This window comes from Mesoplodon mirus (genome assembly GCF_964341445.2).
Source record: "Mesoplodon mirus genome assembly, chromosome: 10".
Classification (NCBI taxonomy): Eukaryota; Metazoa; Chordata; class Mammalia; order Artiodactyla; family Ziphiidae; genus Mesoplodon; species Mesoplodon mirus.
In genome coordinates, this window is record NC_138986.1 from 56578538 (window position 1) to 56602183 (window position 23646).

Consider the following 23646-nt stretch of genomic DNA (forward strand, 5'->3'; position numbering starts at 1 on the left):
ATGTATCACAAACCTACATTAATCAAAACAGTATGGTACTAGCATAAAGACAGATACATGAAATAGAATATAAAGGCTAGAAATAAACCCTCACACATATAGTCAAATGATTTGCAACAAGGATACCAAGACCATTCAATGGGGAAAGGACTGTCTTTTCAACAATCAGTGTTAAGAGAACTGGATATCCATGTGCAAAAGAAGAAAGTTGGATCCTCACCTTATACATTATACAAAAACTAACTCAGAATTGATTAAAGACCTAAGTTTAAGATGTAAAATTAGAAAAACATAGGGAAAAAGGTTCATAACATTGATTTGGCAATGATTTCCTGTATATGACACCAAGGGCACAGAAAACAAAAGTAAAGATAGATAAGACTACAAAATCAAAAACTTCTGTGTATCAAAGGACACGATAAACAGATTGAAACATCAATCTATGGGATGAGAGAAGATATTTATAAATCATATATCCAATAAGGGGGACAATCTCCAGAATACAAAAAGAACTCCTATAACTCAATAACGAAATTTCAAACCACCTGATATGAAAATGGGCAACAGACTTAAATAGACATTTCTCCAAATAAAATATACAAAAAGCCAAAAAGCATATGAAAAAATGTTCAACATGATTAATCACTAGGGAAATGTAAATCAAAACCACAATGCTATATTAGCTCACACCTACCAGGATAGCTACTACCAAAAAAAAAAAAAAAAAAAAGGAAAGAAAGAGAGTAATGTGTTGGTGAGGATTTAGAGAAATTGGAACCCTTGTTCACTGTTGGTAGGAATGTAAAATGCTGCATTTTTTTATGGAAAACAGTAGGGTATTTCCTCAAAAAATTAAAAATAGAATAACCATATGATCCAGCAACTCCACTTCTGTATATACATCCAAAAGAATTAAGAATAAGAATAGAGTTTGTTTGTTTGTTTGTTTTGTGGTACGCAGGCCTCTCACTGTTGTGGCCTCTCCTGTTGCAGAGCACAGGCTCCAGAAGCGCAGGCTCAGTGGCCATGGCTCACGGGCCCAGCCGCTCTGCGGCATGTGGGATCTTCCCTGACCGGGGCACGAACCCATGTCCCCTGCATCAGCAGGCAGACTCTCAAACACTGTGCCACCACGGAAGCCCAAGAATAGGGTTTTGAAGAGATATTTGTACACCCATGTTCATAGAAGCATTATTCACAATAGCCAAAAAAAATAGAAGTAACTGAAGTGTCTATTGACAGAGGAATGGATAAACAAAATATGGTAATTACATACAATGGAATATAGAATATTATTCAGCCTTAAAAAGGGAAGGACATTCTGACACATGCTGAACATGAATAAACCTTGAAGATATTATGCTTAGTGAAATAAGCCAGTCACAAAAAAATAAATACTGTATGATTCTACTTATATGAGGTATCCAGTGTTGTCAAATTCATAGAAACAGAAAACAGAATGGTAGTTGCCAGGGGCTGGGGGGGGAGGGGACGTGGGGTATTGTTGTTTAATTGGTATAGTTTCAGTTTTGCAAGATGAAAAAGTTTTGGAGATTGGTTTATAGCAATGTGAATATACTTGATACTATTGAACTGTACAATTAAAAATAGTTAAGATGGTAAATTTTATGTTATGTGTATTTTACCACAATTAAAAATTTTAAAAATCTGAATACAATATTATGGTGCTCTATATGTGGTTTAAGACAACTACAATTAAACACTGCACACATGTTGAAGTCTATCTCTACTCTAAACTCATGATCAACAGAGTTAAAAATAATGCTCTCAGTTCTACAGTCTTTCAGAGCCCATCCTAATCTCCGAAATAGTGACAATAAATTACACAACAATAAATAGTACTGAAGAAATAATATATATACAATTATGTAAACAATATCACATTAGGTCACTGTGTTTATCCGTTCCTACACACTACGTGTGTAAAATTTGCCCAGCATAATTTAGATTTACTCCATTATAACAAAAAACAATTGACTTTCAAGAATTATTCATTTAACAGGAAGAGAAAACCATTCTGTGCTTCTCTGGTTTGCCAGTAGCCACTGTGAATACTCTTTGACCTTTGCAGTAGGGTAAAGGCATAAGGAACCCTTTGTCAAAAGTGTAAAAGCTAAGACCTGGGCAGTGTTTGAAAGTCCTTTAGATTCGGCTTCTTTTAACATATAAATGCAAATATCTTTGCCATGTTACTTCTTTCCCCCCCCCAGCTTTACTGAGATATAACTGGCACATAAATGTGTGTAAGTTTAAGGTGTACAGCATGATGATTTGATACATGTACATATTGTAAAATGATTACCATAATAGAGTTACTTAATACCTCCATTACCTCACAAAATTACCATTTCTTATTTTTTGGGGTTTAGGGGGTGAAAACACTTAAGATCTAACTCTTTTAACAACTTTCGAGAATATAATACAGTATTGTTAACTATAGTCACCATACTGTACATTAGATCCCCAGAACATATTCATCTTATAACTAGAAGTTTGCACCCTTTCACTAATATCTCCCCATTTTCCCCACACCCCAACCCCTGGTGACTACTACTCTACTCTTTCTCTGAGTTTGGCTTATTTAGATTTCACATACGAATGAGATCATATAGTATCTGTCGTTCTCTGTCTGACTTATTTTACTTATTATAATACCCTCAAGGTCCCACCATGTTGCTGCAAATGTCAGAATTTTCTTCTTTCTCATTCCTGAATAATATTCATGGAATGTATGTGTATGTGTGTGTGTGTGTGTGTGTATATATATATATATATACACACACACACACACACACATACATATATATATATGTATATACACACACACACATATACATATACATATTTTTATCCATTTCTCCATAGACAAACACTTAGGTTATTTTCATACCTTGGCTACTGTGAATAATGCTGCAATAAACATAGGAGTGCAGATATCTCTTTGAGATCCTAGTTTCATTTTTTTGATTAGATACCCAGAAGTAGGATTGCTGGATCATACAGTAGTTTTATTTTCACTTTTTTGAGGAACTGCCATAATGTTTTTTTAATAGGGGCTGCATCAATTTATATTTCCACCAACAGTGCACAAGGGTTCTCTCTTTTCCACATCCTTACCAACACTTATTATTTATTGTCAACAGATGTGAGGTGTTCTTACTGTGATTTTGATTTTCATTTCCCTGATGATTAGTGGTGTTGAGCATATTTTCATGTAACTGTTGGCCATTTGTATGTCTTCTATTCAGGTCCTCTGACCATTTTTTAATTGAACTGTTTGTTTTTCTGCTATTGAACACCGAGTTACTTCTTAATATATAATAGGTACTCTTTCCTTTAAGGATAGATGAAAACTAAATATTAAAGATTATGCTTAAAACATGGATCTCATTCCTTGGCTGAGTTTCCAATGACAGCTGATGGTATTTAAAAGAAAAAATTTGTATCATTACCTTTGGTCTCACAATATGCCAATAAGAGCTCTCTGACCTTCAGCCACACTTCAGAAAAGGGAATTACAGCTTCTCCTTTCTCATTGTGTAATTAATAGGGTAATTAACAAGTTAGTGTTAAGCTTTCAAGGGTTAACTTAATTTTCTTTCTTTAATGTCAACCCAATTATTTCAATTGGATAACAGCATAAAAGTTCATTGTGAAAATGGAACGGGAGATTTTTTAAAATGATTAATTGACAAATCAAACTCATCAGTCATGCAATTATCACTTTTTGCAAAATTCTATTAAGTTCAATTAAAAAGTAAAAGTATTTGTAAATTTGCTGAAATAGATATTATAAAACATTATATTTATATCAGTGCTAGATTATTCTAAATCATATTAATTTACACTTGACAATTTTTATTATATTTCTGTTACAATGCTCTTCCTATGTATTACAACTAATTCAAAGCTGTTTAAAATACTCTAAGGACAAAAATATTTAGCTGAATTAAAACCACTCAATGTGGAAGTTCACACAATGAATATATATATATATATATATTTTTTTTTTTTGTGGTATGCGGGCCTCTCACTGTTGTGGCCTCTCCCGTTGTGGAGCACAGGCTCCGGATGCGCAGGCTCAGCGGCCATGGCTCACGGGCCCAGCTGCTCTGCAGCATGCGGGATCTTCCCGTACTGGGGCACGAACCCATGTCCCCTGCATCGGCAGGCGGACTCTCAACCACTGCGCCACCAGGGAAGCCCCTGAATATATATTTTTAATAAGTAATCTATAATTTCATCAGTATTTAATCACTACAAACCATTCCAGTTTTCTTTCTTTTTTTTTTTTTTTGCGGTACGTGGGCCTCTCACAGTTGTGGCCTCTCCCATTGTGGAGCACAGGCTCCGGACGCGCAGGCTCAGTGGCCATGGCTCATGGGCCCAGCCGCTCCGCGGCATGTGGGATCTTCCTGGACCGGGGCACGAACCCTTGTCCCCTGCATCGGCAGGCGGACTCTCAACCACTGTGACACCAGAGGAGCCCAAACCATTCCACTTTTATTTAAAATGTTTTCATCTATAAAATTATGTCTTTATTATACTGACAAATTTGACTGTCAATTATTTTTCAAAATATTATAATTTGCATATTATTCAAGATTAGATGGATCAGTGGTTCTTAAAGTTAGTCAAAATTAGATGGATCAGGAGAGACCTTCAATATGGCGGAGGAGTAAGACGTGGAGATCAAATGCCTCCCCACATATATATCAGAAATACATCTATATGTGGAACAACTCCTACAGAACACTTACTGAACACTGGCAGAAGCCCTCAGACTCCCCAAAAGGCAAGAAACTCTCCATGTACATGGGTAGGGCCAAAGAAAAAAGAAAAAACAGAGACAAAAGAATAGGGATGGGACCTGCACCTCTGAGAGGAGTTGTGAAGGAGGAAAAGTTTCCACACACTAGGAAGCCCCTTCACTGGTGGAGACAGGGCGTGGCAGGGGGAAGCTTCGGAGCCATGGAGGAGAGCACAACAACAGGGGTGCAGAGGGCAAAGTGGACAGATTCCAGCACAGAGGATTGGTGACGACCAGCACTCACCAGCCCGACAGGCTTGTCTGCTCACCAGTCGGGACGGGTGGGGGCTGGGGGCTGGGAGCTGAGGCTCCGGCTTCGGAGGTCAGATCCTAGGGAGAGGACTGGGGTTGGCAGCATGAACACAGCCTGAAGGGGGCTAGTGCGACACAGATACCTGGCAGGGAGTCCGAGAAAAAGTCTGGAACTGCCTACGAGATAACAGACCATTGTTGCAGGGTACGCAAGGAGCGGGGATTCAGAGCACCGTCTAAACGAGCTCCAGAGACAAGCACGAGCCATGGCTATCAGTGCAGACAACAGAGACGGGCATGAAACACTAAGTTTCATGCAGCAGCCACTAAGAACCTGTGTGCAAACAGGTCACTATCCACCCCTCCCCTCCCAGGAGTCTGTGCAGCCTGCCACTGCCAGGGTCCCGTGATCCAGGGACAACTTCCCTGGGAGAACACACGGCACACCTCAGGCTGTTGCAATGTCACGCTGGCCTCTGCCGCCCCAGGCTCGTTCCACATTCCATACCCTCCCTCCCCCCACCCCCCACCTGGCCTGAGAGAGCCAGAGGCCCCTAATCAGCTGCTACATTAACCCCGTCCTGTCTGGGCAGGAACAGACACCCTCAGGAGACCTACACCCAGAGGCAGGGCCAAATCCAAAGCTGAATCCCAGGAGCTGTGCGGGGTGGGGGGAGCAAAATTTCTCCCAGAAGCCTCAGGAGCAGTGGATTAAATCTCCACAATCAACTTGATGTACCCTGCATCTCTGGAACACCTTAATACACAACAAATCATCCCAAAATTGAGGTGGTAGACTTTGGGAGCAACTGTAGACTTGGGGTTAGCTTTCTGCATCTAATTTGTTTCTGGTTTTATGTTTATCTTAGTTTAGTATTTAGAATTTATTATCATTGGCATATTTGTTTATTGACTTCATTGCTCTTTTTTTATATACATATATATATATTTTTGCTTTTTCTCTTTTTCTGAGTGTGTATGTGTATGCTTCTTTGAGTGATTTTGTCTGTATGGCTTTGATTTTACCATTTGTCCTAGGTTTCTGTCTGTCCGTTTTTATTTATTTATTTATTTATTTTAGTATAGTTTTCAGTGCTTGTTAATATTGGTGGACTTGTTTTTCAGTTTGGTTTCTCTCTTCTTTCTTTCTTTTTTTCTTTCTTTTTTTATTATTTTCTAATTTTTTTATTTTTAATAATTTTTTATTTTAATAACTTTATTTTATTTCATTTAATATTTTTCTTTCTTTCTTTCTTTTTTTCTCCCTTTTATTCTGAGCCGTGTGCCTGACAGGGTCTCGGCGCTCCCGCCGGGTGTCAGACCTGTGCCTCTGAGGTGGGAGAGATGAATTCAGGACATTCGTCCACCACAGACCTCCTGGCTCCACATAGTATCAAAAGGTGAAAGCTCTCCCAGAGATCTCTATCTCAATGCTAAGACCCAGCTCCATTCAATGACCAGCAAGCTACAGTGCTGGACACCCTATGCCAAACACCTAACAAGACAGAAACACGACCCCACCCATTAGCAGAGAGGCTGCCTAAAATCATAAAAAGGTCACAGACACCCCAACACACACCACCAGATGTGGTCCTGCCCACCAGAAAGACAAGATCCAAACTCATCCAACAGAACACAGGCATTAGTCCCCTCCACCAGGAAGCCTACACAATGCACTGAAACAACCTTAGTCACTGGGGGCAGACACCAAAAACAATGGGAACTACAAACAGGCACCCTGCAAAAAGGAGACCCCAAACACAGTAAGTTAAGCAAAATGAGAAGACAGAGAAACACACAGCAGATGAAGGAACAAGGTAAAAACCCACCAGACCAAAAAAATGAAGTGGAAATAAGCAGTCTACCTGAAAAACAATTCAGAGTAATGATAGTAAAGATGATTCAAAATCTTGGAAATAGAATGAAGAAAATACAAGAAATGTTTAACAAGGACCTAGAGGAACTAAAGAGCAAACAAACAATGATGAACACCACAATAAATGAAATTAAAAATTCTCTAGAAGGAATCAATAGCAGAATAACTGACACAGAAGAACAGATAAGTGACCTGGAAGATAAAGTAGGGGAAATAACTACCGCAGAGCAGAATGAAGAAAAAAGAATGAAAAGAATTGAGGACACTCTTAGAGATCTCTGGGAAAACATTAAACACACCAACATTCAAATTATTATAGGGGTTCCAGAAGAAGAAGAGAAAAAGAAAGGGACTGAGAAAATATTTGAAGATATTAGAGTTGAAAACTTCCCTAATAAGGGAAAGGAAACAGTCAAGCAAGTCCAGGAAGTGCACTGAGTCCCATAGAGGATAAATCCAAGGAGAAACATGCCAAGACACATATTAAACTATCAAAAATTAAATACAAAGAAAAAATATTAAAAGCAGAAAGGGAAAAACAACAAATAACATACAAGGGAATCCTCATAAGTTTAAAAGCTGATCTTTCAGCAGAAACTCTGCAAGCCAGAAGGGAGTGGCAGGACATATTTAAAGTGATGAAAGGGAAAAACCGACAACGAAGATTACCCTACCCAGCAAGGATCTCATTCAGATTTGATGGAGAAATTAAAACCTTTACAGACAAGCAATAGCTAAGAGAATTCACCACCACCAAACCAGCTTTACAAAAAATGCTAAAGGAACGTCTCTAGGCAGGAAACACAAGAGAAGTAAAAGACCTATGATAACAAACCCAAAACAATCAACAAAATGATAATAGGAACATACATATCGATAATTACCTTAAATGTAAATGTATTAAAAATGCTCCAACCAAAAGACATAGACTGGCTGAATGGATACAAAAATGAGACCCGTATATATGCTGTCTACAAGATACCCACTTAGGACCTAGGGACACATACAGACTGAAAATGAGTGGATGAAAAAAGATATTCCATGCAAATGAAAATCAAAAGAAAGCTGGAGTAGCAATTCTCATATCAAACAAAATAGACTTCACAATAAAGACTATTACAAGAGACAACGAATGACACTACATAATGATCAAGGGATCAATCCAAGAAGAAGATATAACAAGTGTAAATATTTATGCACCTAACGTAGGAGCACCTCAGTACATAAGGCAAATGCTAACAGCCATAAAATGGGAAATCGACAGTAACACAATTATAGTAGGGGACTTTAACACCCCACTTTCACCAATGGACAGATCATCCAAAATGAAAATAAATAAGGAAACACAAGCTTTAAGTGATACATTAAACAAGATGGACTTAATTGATATTTATAGACATTCCATCCCAAAACAACAGAATATACTTTCTTCTCAAGTACTCAGGGAAGATTCTCCAGGATAGATCGTATCTTGGGTAAAATCAAGATACAAATCAAGCCTTGGTCAATGTAAGAAAATTGAAATTGAATCAAGCATGTTTTCTGACCTCAACGTTATGGGACTAGATATCAATTACAGGAAAAAATCTGTAAAAAATACATGGTGGCGCAGTGGTTGAGAGTCCGCCTGCCAATGCAGGGGACACGGGTTCATGCCCCGGTCCGGGAAGATCCCACATGCCACGGAGTGGCTGGGCCTGTGAGCCATGGCTGCTGAGCCTGCGCGTCCGGAGCCTGTGCTCCACAACGGGAGAGGCCACAATGGTGAGAGGCCCGCATACTGCAAAACAAAGACAAACACAAAGACAAACAAAAAAAATACAAACACATGGAAGCTAAACAATACACTACTTAATAACCAAGAGATCACTGAAGAAATCAAAGTGGAAATCAAAAAATCCCTAGAAACAAATGATAATGAAAACACGATGACCCAAAACCTATGGGATGCAGGAAAAGCAGTTCTAAGAGGGAAGTTTATAAAAATACAATCCTACCTCAAGAAACACCTCAAATAAACAACCTAACCTTACACCTAAAGCAATTAGAGAATGAAAAACAAAAAAAGCCCAAAGTTAGCAGAAGGAAAGAAATCATAAAGATCAGATCAGAAATAAATGAAAAAGAAATGAAGGAAATGATAGCAAAGATCAATAAAACTAAAAGCTGGTTCTTTGAGAAGATAAACAAAATTGATAAACCATTAGCCAGACTCATCAAGAAAAAAAGGGAGAGGACTCAAATCAATAGAATTAGAAATGAAAAAGAAGAAGTAACAACTGACACTGCAGAAATACAAAGGATTGGGCTTCCCTGGTGGTGCAGCGGTTGAGAGTCCACCTGCTGAGGCAGGGGACACGGGTTTGTGCCCCGGTCTGGAAAGATCCCACATGCCACGGAGTGGCTGGGCCTGTGAGCCATGGCTGCTGAGCCTGCGCGTCCGGAGCCTGTGCTCCACAACGGGAGAGGCCACAATGGTGAGAGGCCCGCATACTGCAAAACAAAGACAAACACAAAGACAAACAAAAAAAATACAAACACATGGAAGCTAAACAATACACTACTTAATAACCAAGAGGTCACTGAAGAAATCAAAGTGGAAATCAAAAAATCCCTAGAAACAAATGATAATGAAAACACGATGACCCAAAACCTATGGGATGCAGGAAAAGCAGTTCTAAGAGGGAAGTTTATAAAAATACAATCCTACCTCAAGAAACACCTCAAATAAACAACCTAACCTTACACCTAAAGCAATTAGAGAATGAAAAACAAAAAAAGCCCAAAGTTAGCAGAAGGAAAGAAATCATAAAGATCAGATCAGAAATAAATGAAAAAGAAGTGAAGGAAACGATAGCAAAGATCAATAAAACTAAAAGCTGGTTCTTTGAGAAGATAAACAAAATTGATAAACCATTAGCCAGACTCATCAAGAAAAAAAGGGAGAGGACTCATATCAATAGAATTAGAAATGAAAAATAAGAAGGAACAACTGACACTGCAGAAATACAAAGGACTGGGCTTCCCTGGTGGCACAGTCATTGAGAGTCCGCCTGCCGAGGCAAGGGACACAGGTTCGTGCCCCGGTCCAGGAAGATCCCACATGCCACGGAGCGGCTGGGCCTGTGAGCCATGGCTGCTGAGCCTGCGTGTCCGGAGCCTGTGCTCTGCAACGGGAGGGGCCACAACAGTGAGAGGCCCACGTACCACAAAAACAAAAAATAATAAAATAAAGGAATACGAAGGATCATGAGAGATTACTACAAGCAACTCTATGTCAATAAAATGGACAACCTAGAAGAAATGGACATATTCTTAGAAAAGCACAACCTTCCTAGACTGAACCAGGAAGAAATAGAAAATATAAACAGACTAATCACAAGCACTGAAATTGCGACTGTGATTAAAAATCTTCCAACAAACAGAAGACCAGGACCAGATGCCTTTACAGAAGAATTCTATGAAACATTTAGAGAAGAGCTAACACCTATCCTTCTTAAACTCTTCCAAAATATAGTAAAGGGAGGAACACTCCCAAACTCATTCTACGAGGCCACCATCACCCGGATACCAAAACCAGAAAAATATGTCACAAAGAAAGAAAACTACAGGCCAATATCACTGATGAACATAGATGCAAAACTCCTCAACAAAATACCAGCAAACAGAATCTATCTGCACATTAAAAGGATCATATACCATGATCAAGTGGGACTTATCCCAGGAATGCAAGGATTCTTCAACATACGCAAATCAGTCAATGTGATAAACCATATTAACAAACTGAAGGAGAAAAAGCATATGACCATCTCAATAGAGGCAGAAAAACTTTTGACAAAATTCAACTCCCATTTATGATAAAAACCCTCCAGAAAGTAGGCACAGAGGGAACTTACCTCAACATAATAAAGGCCATATGTGACAAACCCATAGCCAACATCATTCTCAATGGTGATAAACTGAAACCATTTCCTCTAAGATCAAGAACAAGACAAGGTTGTCCACTTTCATCACTATTATTCAACATAGTTGTGGAAGTTTTAGCCACAGCAATCAGAGAAGAAAAAGAAATAAAAGGAATCCAAATCGGAAAAGAAGAAGTAAAGCTGTCACTGTTTGCAGATGACATGATACTATACATAGAGAATCCTAAAGATTCTACCAGAAAACTGCTAGAGCTCATCAATGAATTTGGTAAAGTAGCAGGATATAAAATTCATGCACAGAAATCTCTTGCATTCCTATACACTAATGATGAAAAATCTGAAGGAGAATGTAAGGAAACACTTCCATTTAGCATTGCAACAAAAAGAATAAAATATCTAGGAATAAACCTACCTAAGGAGACAAAAGACCTGTATGCAGAAAACTGTAAGACACTGGTGAAAGAAATTAAAGATGATACAAACAGATGGCGAGATATACCATGTTCTTGGATTGGAAGAATGAACATTGTGAAAGTGATGATACTACCCAAAGCAATCTACAGATTCAATGCAATCCCTATCAAACTACCAATGGCATTTTTCACAGAAATAGAACAAAAAAATTCACAATTTGTATGGAAACACAAAAGACCCCGAATAGCCTAAGCAATCTTGAGAAAGAAAAATGGAGCTGGACTTAATCAGGCTCACGGACTTCAGACTATACTGCAAAGCTACAGTAATCAAGACAGTATGGTACTAGCACACAAACAGAAATATTGATCAATGGAACAGGTTAGAAAGCCCAGAGATAAAAGCACACACATATTGTCACCTTATTTTTGATAAAGGGGGCAAGAATACAATGGAGAAAAGACTGCCTCTTCAATAAGTGGTGCTGGGAAAACTAGACAGCTACATGTAAAGGAATGAAAGTAGAACACTCCCTAACACTATACACAAAAATAAATTCAAAATGGATTAAAGACCTAAATGTAAGGCCAGACACTATAAAACTCTTAGAGGAAAACATAGGCAGAACACTCCATGACCTAAATCACAGCAAGATCCTTTTTGACCCACCTCCTAGAGAAACGGAAATAAAAACAAAAATAAACAAATGGGATCTAATGAAACTTAAAAGCTTTTGCACAGCAAAGGAAACCATAAACAACATGAAAAGACAACCCTCAGAATGGGAGAAAATATTTGCAAATGAAGCAACTGACAAAGGATTAATCTCCAAAAAATACAAGCAGCTCATGCAGCTCAATATCAAAAATACAAACAACCCAATCCAAAAATGGGCAGAAAACTTAGACATTTCTCAAAAGAAGATATACAGATTGCCAACAAACACATGAAAGGATGCTCAACATCACTAATTATTAGAGAAATGCAAATCCAAACTACAATGAGTTATCATCTCACACCAGTGAGAATGGTCATCATCAAAAAATATACAAACAATAAATGCTGGAGAAGGTGTGGAGAAACGGGAACCCTTTTGCACTGTTGGTGGGAATGTAAATTGATACAGCCACTATGGAGAACAGTATGGAGGTTCCTTAAAAAACTAAAAATAGAACTACCGTATGACCCAGCAATCTCACTACTGGGCATATACCCTGAGAAAACCATAATTCAAAAAGACAGGTGAACCACAGTGTTCATCGCAGCTCTATTTACAGTAGCCAGGACATGGAAGCAACCTAAGTGTCCATCGACAGATGAATGGATAAAGAATATGTGACACATATATACAGGGGAATATTAGTCAGCCATAAAAGGAAAAAATTGAGTTACTTGTCGTGAGGTGGATGGACCTAGAGTCTGTCATACAGAGTGAAGTCAGTCAGAAAGAGAAAAACAAATACTGTATGTAACACATATATATGGAATCTTAAAAAAAAAAATGGTTCTGAAAAACCTAGGGGCAGGACAGAAATAAAGACGTGTAGATAGAAAATGGACTTGAGGACACGGGGAGGTGGAAGGGTAAGCTGGGATGAAGTGAGAGAGTGTCATGGACATATATACACTACGAAATGTGAAATAGATAGCTAGTGGGAAGCAGCCACATAGCACAGGGAAATCAGCTCGGTGCTTTGTGACCACCTAGAGGGGTGGCTTAGGAAGGGTGGGAGGGAGACACAAGAAGGAGGAGATATTGGGATATATGTATATGTATAGCTGATTCACTTTGTTATAAAGCAGAAACTAACACACCATTGTAAAGCAATTATACTCCAATAAAGATGTTAAAAAAATTAAATGTATCAATGTTTCTCCAAGTGTTGTCACTAGACCAGCAGCATCATGATCCCTTGCTAACTTATTAGAAAAAAACTCTCAGGCCACATCCCACACGTACTAAATCAGACACTGGGAGTAAAGCCAGCAGGCAGGTTTTAACACATTCACCTAATGATTTTAATGCACACTAAAGTTTGAGAACTACTAGACTAGGTTATGCTATTATAGGAAAAATCATCTCCCAAATCACAGCAATTTAACAGAACAAGAGTTTACGTCGCATAAAAGCAAGGTCTGCTGTAGATCTAAATAATTTCCCAAGGCAGCTCTCTTTGATATTTTGGCTCAGCATTTTGGGATACTTCAAACTTATAGCACAATTGGTATGGCAAGGAATGAGTAAGCTGGAGAATTAAGTGACGGGCAATTAAATGCTTCTACCCAGAAATGAGCAACACTGCTGCTCACATTTCACCAACTAAAGCAGTCCAGTGGTCACACCTAAATTCAAGGATTAAGGACCTTCTATCTCCTGAGGTCTAGAAGTAGAGATAACCACATACTGGTAAACATTAGTAATGCATATCACAATTAGCTATGTTTCCTTTTCTACCTGCAAGTCCCTGAGTATAAACCCAGAGTTACTGAGTAATAGGAGATGGCCTAGAAATCTCTAGTTTTAACAGTAGCACAGGAAATCCCATTATCTGATATCAATTAAATTTAAGAACCAGTGCTTTGGATTTTAATGTTAATATCTGTTATATAATTAACTTTGTTTTATCAAATGGAAGATGATTGAATTTACAGAAATGCAAATATTTATGACAAGTAAAATAATGTCTTTGGTTATTATAAGAAGGCAAGGAGACGTGTCTATTAGGCTTTGTATCGTCATTTGCTTTTACTAGCCAAGCTCTATTTATGACAGGATAAATTTAATACGTGTTTAATGTATTTATGCAAAAAAATTCATTTCCTGAGCTTCTTTTTGAATCACTGAAATATGAAGAGTGGACACTGTACCACCTCCAAATTGTAATAATTCTGAAATAATGATGTACAATTAACCTGTCTAGAATTTGAGTGTTAACTCTTTCTTGCTTTCTCTAAATGTTTGTATCTAGTGGACTCTGTCCCCAAATATAGATTACATACCTTATATTAAAGCAAGATAAACATTTATACAATGTTCAGTAGGAAACAGAAAACTGTTTTAGAAGGCAGTCGTGTTCACCTGATGTATAATGAGTATCTAACCTAGGTTTTAATCCATTCAGGATCTCAATTTTTAAAGCAGTGTTTCTGATACTGAACCAATATATTTTTAATCAAGTATCCAATAAATGATCTATTACATCTTGCAGAAATGAATATATGTTAGATTTCTTTCTTTTCTTCTTTCCCTGAAGTCTTATCTCAATTAAAAATGAATACTATCATTATTTTATGGGTGAATGCTATGGACCATAATCACTACTAAGTAATTCATATAAAAATGAGCCTCTATGTGGAAAAGTCTCTACACTGAGTTATTTTTAAAGAAATGACATTACTATTGCAAAGAAGTAATGGAACATATACATATATACCCATATATGTACATATATACATAAACACATATACACATATAAAAAAATGACAGATGTCACAAAAGTCTCCTTCAATTTTCAGTTTCTCAAAAAATCCTTCTCCAAACTAAAACGAACAAAAAAACTGCCTTACTTAGAATTCTTTATCTCTTTCTTCCTTGGTTATTTTTTACCTTCTTGCTTTTTATCTGAAATACTCTTCCTTCAGAACTCCCACGACATATTTCCTCAGCTCATTCAAGTCCTAGCTCAAATTTCGCCTTCTAAATAAGGTCTCTTCTAATAACAATCCAACTTAATACTGTAGTACTCCCTCCTTGTACTCCTTATATGCCTCCCTTGTTTTATTTCTCTCCATAACACTTATCACATTTGATGCTATATATATATACATATTTATTTTGTTATTGTTTATCACTCTACACTAGAATGCAAACTCCACAAGGCAAAGAATTTTTGTCTGTTTTGTTCACTCTTGTACTTCCAGTACCTAGAACAGCGATGACACACAGTAAATGTTTGATACTTACTTGTGAACTAAATAAATAAGTTATTAAAAAAAACAAAGGAAGAATCAAATAAATGGATGAATTAATTACAAAATATTTAGAGCTCTTAGGTTCAGGAAATCATCACCTCTGCTAAATGGGTCATGTGAGCATGCTGAAAATTGTACTATAAAATTGATGATGAACTATTTTATCAACTAATCTCTTGCATCATACAAAGAATAGACATACCAACTCATACAGGTAGAAGTCAGGGAAGGTTACTTAACAAGTTTACTTTGTAAGAATATTTTAAGGTACACCTGAAGGTGGTGAATAGATCACCAAATGAGAAGGGCATAACAAGTTGAGAGAACAAATTGTGCACAGCAAAGAGACTTGAGATAGCAGAGCATGATTGGTAATGGAGAACTACAATTATTCAAGGAAAGCTGCAGCAGAAATATTGAGAGAGGAAATACCAGGGAAATAAAATCAAAGGGGCACGAGAGTGCCAGTGATGAAGGCTGCACGTGTCATGCTGAAGAACTAGAACTCATTCTTCCAAGAGCTGAGGAATCACCAAACAGCTTTAAGCCTGGGCATGACATCACCACATTGTCATTTCTAAAAACACCATTTTGTCTGCATCAGAGACATGAACTTAAATAGGGTAGAGGGCAGAACATGGTCTAGGTGGTTTACGATAAAGATGTTAACTAAAACAGATGGTAGGGATGGAGCACAGAGGTAAATTTGAGAAATGTGAGATAAAAATGAGAAGTATTAAGTGATCAGTTGGAAATGAGGGAAGAGAGAAAGACAAGAATCTAGAATGACCACTAGGAATCTGGCTGGGCAACTGGATAAAGAGGGAAACCTAGGAGAAAAAGCAAGTTTGGGAATAAAGGTGATGAGTTTGGCTTTTGTTATGCTGGGTTAGATGTGCCTGTAGGACATCCAAATAAAGATGATCAATGGGTGGCTGAACCTCTGAGTCTGTCACTTGGTAGAAGCAACTGAAGATGTCCAGCAGTGAGTCTACAACACACAGGCAGAGAAAGGCATGAGTCAGATGGAAGGCTTTAGGGAGAGTGAGGTAAACAAGTAGAAAACAAGAAGCCTGGGAATAAAACCTGAACAGCATTAGCTTTTAACGAACAGAGAAAGAAAAAAGAGTTTAAGAATATGAGAAGGGGAATAAATGGCTGAAAAGAAGGACGCAACAAGGAGAGAATGATGGCACAGAGGCCAAACAAGGAGAGTTTTAGTCTTTCACTGAAGAAGGGAGTAGTCAAAATTGTCAAGAGCATCAGAGAGATAATTTAAGTACTATCGTTCCCCTACACTGCATAGAGAAGGAGACAGACAAGACCAGGAAAAGGCTAAGGGAAAAGTAGTTACCAGAATGCTCATGCCAATATGTTCCAGATTTAAATACAGAAAACTGGCAGTGTTTGGTCATCACCAGGGAATTATTCTCACTTTATGATTTTTTTTTTCTTTCCCAATAAAGGCAAGTACTACTGATCATTGAAGTCTGGTACAAGTCCTGCTTCTCCTATTTCTTTAGACCTACATATGTATTTATTTCACTATCTGCAGAAATATGAATTGTATGATTGTTGTGGATTAAAAATTTTATTTTTGTCTTTTAGGGTTGGCAATATTTTAAAGATTTTAAAACTTAGAGAAATAATTAGTTCTATGAATATGTTTACAAATACTATCATGTAATCAAAATTTAAGTAATAATATTACAAATAATTTTGAAGCTTGCTTAAATGGAAATAAAGAACCTACGTTCATGCAAAACCAACATGGTGGAAACACTGATACACCAAGCTATGTAATCAAATATATCCTAATAATTAGGTTTAACTCATAATTGCTAATTGTATTTCCACTTGGAATTAGAGAACTTGAAGCTTTGCACTTAGAACATATAACATATAATCATCTTAGATCCAAATTACCCCACTCTTTGAAATAAAATTAAAATTATTTGGTTATATGTTTTATAACACAAAAATTGTTATATTATTTAAAAGTTAGTATTTTCTAGAAATATATTTTTTTCACATCAACTTCTATTGAATTATTTTATTTATCCTATTTAAATATAGGTGCAAAATAAAATAAAATAATTTTTTACTCTTACTAACTCCAAAAGCACACACAGATATATCTAGAACATAGTCTATAAATAGAATTCATTCAAGTTAATAAAGTTAGTAAAGAAATCATTTCTGCTTTTGCTTAGGATAAAGGCCCTGGCCTTTTTTTCTTTTTCATACCATGGAAATTAATCAAAGCTAAGTTTGTTAAATATTAATATCTAAAAGAAAATACTGATTTTCCTTCATTAATTAAAAAAAAATTTACATTCTCTCCCCTAAATTCTTATCATGTCTATATTCATCTCCACGACTGCCTACTCACTAGCATAACTCTGAATTTTCTTGACCTACCATGACCTAGTTTTTTGTCAATTGTCTTCATTTCATCATATCACAAAGGAGTCCAAATGGAGAACAGAGCAAAATGCCACTGTGAGCGTTATACGCCCATACTAAATTCCTACTTTTCAAGATGGATTTCCACCTCCAACACCACTGGATGATTCTGAGGTGCTTCAAGATTAATGTGTTAAGAACCAGATTTATTATACCCTTTCCCACATTTCTTCTTCTTGTTTTCCTTTTTAGTAAATATGCCATTGATGAGTAGCCCAGACCAGAAACATAGAGGTCATCCTTATTGTCTCTGTCTCCATCACTTCTCCACTTATTTACTTACTAAGTCCTACAATTTGTATCTCCTAAATCTTCCTAGAATTCTCTGCTTCAAAATCATTCTATCAAAACCTCTTTAATTGAGACTATTATCTTGTTTTCAACTTGACTAATTCAGAAATTCTCTTGCTTCTGGTCTTGTCCTATTCCTTACCATATCTCAATAGCCTCAATGCATTCTCCACACTGGTGTCAGAGAACCTTTACCAAAATCGTTCTGATTGTGTCATTCCTGTTCTTAAAGTAAAATAATGACAACAAAATGAACCAAATCAAAACACAATAACTACCATTATATCACAGTATTTAACAAAGTGGTTTCTGCAGTTTACTGCCTTGGGTCAAAACCCAGACCTTCCACTTACTTGCTATGAAAGTTTGGGCAAATTATCTCAACTCTCTGCATCTAAATAGTCTCATATTTTGAAAAGTGGGACCAAAAATGATTCCTTTTTGTTAGAGTATAGTAAGGAATAAATGGCACATAGCACATGGCATTTCTATTATTGAGAGTTTTAAGCTCCTACTATGTGGGCACCATGAGGCACTCTGCATATCTCACTAATCATGACAACAATCCCCTGATGTATATATATTATCTTCAATTTACAAACGTGTCAACTCAAGTTTTTAAAGTCAAATAACTTGCTGAAAATTACACAACAGAGCCAGGATTTCAACCCATAGTCCAGTCAGTGGATATCCCTCTCTCTATGTTCTTTTTTGATTTCCTACGAAAGGAACTGAATGGGTGTATGTCCATCCCTGAGGCACTCAACGGTGGTTTGGAAAGCAGGTTCACATCATGCAAACATGACTGGTACTGCTGTAACATGCAGATTCCAGAGCAAAGGAGCTAGTAAAAAGCTCTTTTTTGTTTCTCCTACGTTGGCCTTTTATACATTCTCCCTCATCCTTCCTCAGTTTCCTTGTTTCAGATGATCAGTCGTAATGAAGTGCCTGCCGTTGCCTGACAAACCAGCTCTCAGGCATCCTCACATTTACACGTGTTATACCCTTATGCCCCTTCTCTAGTTGAAACATTTCTACTTGTCCTTTATGATAACTTAATGATAATGGCATCCTCTCCAAAACTCTCCTCTGCCTTTACCAGGCAGCTTTAAAACCTCCCCCTCCCCTAAATTCTTTTCATGTCTCTATTCATCTCCTAAGCTGCCACAATATTTTTTTCTTCTCTCTCTCTGTACTTGTTACACTATAATAGTATGCTGCTCACATGTTCTATCTCCCCCTCACTCAACTTTGAGCACATGGAGACAAAGTTTTACCTATAATACTGTCCCTTGTGCTGAACATAGCACCTGGTATACAGAAGATGCTTGATAATGATTGTTCAAATAAGTAAATGAGTAAATATATTTTAATTGCTCTTAACATAGAAGCACAATTCACTCCAGATATCTTATAAAATTTTTGAAATGATTATTGTTGAATCTACTTACTCAATGGCGAGTACTAAAGAGCTACCCTAATCTAAAATGACCTCGGACAGATTACTTAATCCATTGGAGCTTGTCTAAACACTGGATATAATAATACCTTTTTATGCATTCATTCCTTCAATATTTATTTAGGTATTTCCATGAGCCAGGTAATACCTAGGTGCTAGTGATAGAATGGTGGGCAGCCTTACGGTCCATCCTATTCAGATGTGTATTTGATTGAGTGGAAAAGTCAGTCAAGAAAAGTCATTCATAGTGTGATGAATGTTCTCATAGGGGATGGTCATGGGAGTACTGCAGTGCTATGGGGATATGTTGAGGGAGACCTATTCCAGGCTTGGGAGCTGGGAGTCAGGACAGTCTTTCTTTGTGACATCTAAGCCAGATGGTATGAATGTGTGTGTGTGTGCAAATACACACGTGCATGTGTGTGGGTGCTTAGGGAGGTGGAGGAGTTGGGGCCAGAATGAGAGAAACAGGTGGACTGGACAGTATTTTCGGAACCTGAAAGAAATTTAATGGCTCAATCTGAAAGACATAAGTGAGGGATTTAGACTCAAATTATCATTGGAGAGGTCCAGGGACTAGATGAAGTCAGGTCTTGTAAGCCTTTCAAAAAAGTTTTAACTTTATCCTTAGAGCAAGAGAAACTATTAATAGGACAATGGGTCAGAATTGCATTTTTAAAATTACTTTAACTGCAGTGTGGAGACTGCACTAGTAGGGAGACTGTTAGTAATAATCCAGGTGAAAGATTTTGACTTAAGAATTAGTTAGAAAGCATGAAAGAAATGAACAGCTTGAGAGTTCATAGAGATGTAGAATTAACAACCATTAGAGCTTGATTGTGGGACTGAAGAAAGGTAGGAATCAAGGCAGATATTCAAGTTTCTGCCTTGGGCTGCTGGTGGGCAGAAAAGCCAGTCACTGGAGGAAGCAAGGATAGTGAAGTGTTAACCTGTTTCCCTAGAATTGTTTTGTTTTTATAGAATTGTTTTGAAGATTAAGTGTAATAGTTTATATGATAGCAACTACCTCAATGCCTAGTGCACCATAGCTGCTTTCTGTAATCATTTCAATTCCCTTCTTGTCTTTTCGAAAGTTGTACCAATAATTTAGTAGCAAAACTGGGACTAGACTCCCAGGCTTCTGTTTACCAGTCCAGAGTTCTTTGTTAATGGACTGCTGATCTATAAACAAAGATGAAACACAGGAATTTTAAAGCAAATATTCACAACTTATCCTGGAATTGCTTACAAGCTGACAGCTATCCAACTTATTTTTAGTTTATGTTTAAAATGAATCATATGTTCCAAAATGACTGACAGAAACACAGTTTTGTTTATGTAGCCAATTCTTTTCCATCATTTTGGACATCATTCAGAGGTATAACAGAACTTCAGGGTGTTTAAAAGCATTCATCCATGACAACAACAAATGCTAATTATCATAAAAAATAAACAGCTCCTGTTAACATTGTTCTAAGAATTTCTCCTACTCCAGCACTATACTTCATCTACCATCCCATCTGTTTTGGGGGTGGGAACAAAGACTGGATGAAAGTATAATTATCGTGTATCAAACTGGACAACACAACAAAATAGAAATGAATATAAATGGTAGGAATAGCGCACATAATAAATCTGGAAAGGAAGAAAGAAATATATATAAAATGCATACTGCATCATGCAGTAAACAGCAGATACACAAGTTCATAATGAAGTTATTAATGTTTATCTCATTGGGTATGAGGTGGATTTCTCTCCCATTTCAGTTCACAGTCCTAGCTGTCATCAGGTTTTCTCCCACATGACCAAATAGTCATCTTGCTCACTTGGGAAGTTTACAAATTCTCTCTGTTAAGTTGTGTTATTAAAATTCCACCTTGAGGGCTTCCCTGGTGGCGCAGCGGTTGAGAGTCCGCCTGCCGATGCAGGGGATGCAGGTTCATGCCCCGGTCCAGGAAGATCCCACATGCCACAGAGTGGCTGGGCCTGTGAGCCATGGCTGCTGAGCCTGTGCGTCCGGAGTATGTGCTCCGCAACGGGAGAGGCCACAACAGTGAGAGGCCCGCGTACCGCAAAAAAAAAAAAAAAAAAAAAAAAATTCCACCTTGCGACTTTTAAACATATCCAAAAATACAAAAAAAAAAAAGCCTACTTCTATATATTTATGAATTCATTTCAAAGACAATCTTCTATCTATCTTAGCTTCTATCTATCTTAGAGTCAGTTCTTATCCCAATTTAAAAAATTTTTCAAATTATTTACATTATTCTTCCAACCCTGTAACTCCCTGTTCTCTGTTCTCTTGGGAGAGCTCCTATCTGTCAATTTGCAAATGGTCAATTTTATTGGCAAAGGGACTAATTTCTGCACATAGATCTAAATACTGCATTTATAAACAAAGTGAGCTCCTGGTGTATTTGGGGAGAATTTAAATTCAAATGAATTTCAATTTTGATGTAAACATAAAGGTATAGTGAAATGTTCTAGAATAAAATATTTTAAAATTCTAACTTAAAGGGCACTATTTAGACTAGTGATAAACATCTTAATGTGAAATTCCTTATCACTAAGTAATAATCAAAATAGTATGCAGTTCCTTTACCAATATAACTTCCAAGGAGATTAATACTTTATTTTTACTGTTTACGTTCATATATTTCTCTGAGACTTGTTTTTATCTGATACCTCAAAACAACCATTCATATATAAAAATAATAACAGACATTAAAACAAGAAAGCACAGACCACCTCTAGCCAGCAAATATTCATTTAAAGACACGGAAATAAATACAACTTAGTAAATACTATTTTCCAAGTCCCTAAGCTATATCTACATATGAACAGTTCCAAAAACTCAGAGTATTTCAATGGGTACTTTAATGTGCTATCCAGATATAAAGGTTATTACTTTTCACACACATTCTTTGCACATAAACAGCTATAGAAAATGTTAAGGCCAAAGTCTGAATTTCTTTTTTTTTTTTTCCTGGATTTCTTGATAAGCTTCAGTGACAGCAAGTTATGAGGCTTTACTTTGGGAAACTACCCTGAAATTAGTAGAAAAATTCTTTGAATGAATATTTCAATATTATATTTCACACTATCTCTATTCTTCATCCAATACTATGGTTCACAGTAACATCCTTCCTAGAACAAAAGTGCTTATTATACAAATACAGAAAAAAAAAAGTGTATGATTTTGTTCTTCGTTTGGACGTATGAAATTAGTGTTAATGTTTCATTTCAAATGTTTTCCTTCCCTTAATTCCTTCCCTTAATTAAAAAAAAAAACACAAGAACAAAAGCAAGCAAACAAAAAGAATACAGTAAGAATCTCGAATAAGTTTCAGAAAATTACCTATATTTAAAGCATAGCCGCAAAGGCTACTGATTTTTCTTACCAGTGCTGTCATCGTAGACAACTGTGACAGTTTTCCACTTGAAGAACTGCACCAAGTCCAAAATGGCACGGCTGAGTGAAGAGAAGTCTGGGTAGAGACTGACATAGAAGGAATCTTTGTTGTCTGACACCTGGTGCTTCCAGCGGGTCTGGATGTGGGGAACCCCCAGAGCATTGCAGATCGACTGCACCGCATTTGCTGAAGAGCTGTGTGAAGGCCCGAAGATGGCAGCCACCCCAAGAGACAGCTGATCACAGGCTGAAGAGGAGAGAGAAGTCTGTCAATAATGAGAGGAGAGATGCCAGTGTGCCAATATTACCACATTATTATTGTTAACCCAAAGGCATCATCTCAAAGGAAGATTTGTCTTTAATATAACATCTGCATCTAGCTGATTTTACATTTTGTCTAACTCCAAACATTTTCAGTTTGTTACAAGGGAAATTCACCTAGACACCTACAGCTCAATGTTCAAATAATTCTACAAATAATGTCAAGGGAGGAGAGGAGGAAGGAGAAAGAGGGGGAATATTCTAGGATTTAAGGGGAGAGTGTTCATTTTGGAAGAATACTTCATATCGGGGAATAGTGTTCTTTCCCAAATTCACTGGTCATTCTCTACAATTTCAAATTCTTAAGCAGAAGCCATTTATCTTCCACTGCACATCCAAAAAGCTATGGCTACACATAGCTAAGTATCTGCAAATATCTGATGATATAGGTGAAGCGGTGCATACAAACCCCCATACAAAACCTGA

The 23646-nt window shown here is 37.2% G+C and overlaps 1 protein-coding gene across 5 annotated transcripts in view; it reads right to left on the bottom strand.

The window, feature by feature from the left end:
* The window catches only part of GRIK2 (glutamate ionotropic receptor kainate type subunit 2), a 648281-nt gene that overhangs the window by 370103 nt on the left and 254532 nt on the right, over positions 1-23646 (bottom strand). For all 5 annotated transcript variants that reach the window (XM_082633756.1, XM_082633753.1, XM_082633752.1 and 2 more), the window contains one exon: positions 22889-23146. In XM_082633756.1, coding sequence (XP_082489882.1) covers positions 22889-23146 — 258 coding nt within the window. The remainder of the gene's footprint in view (positions 1-22888; positions 23147-23646) is intronic.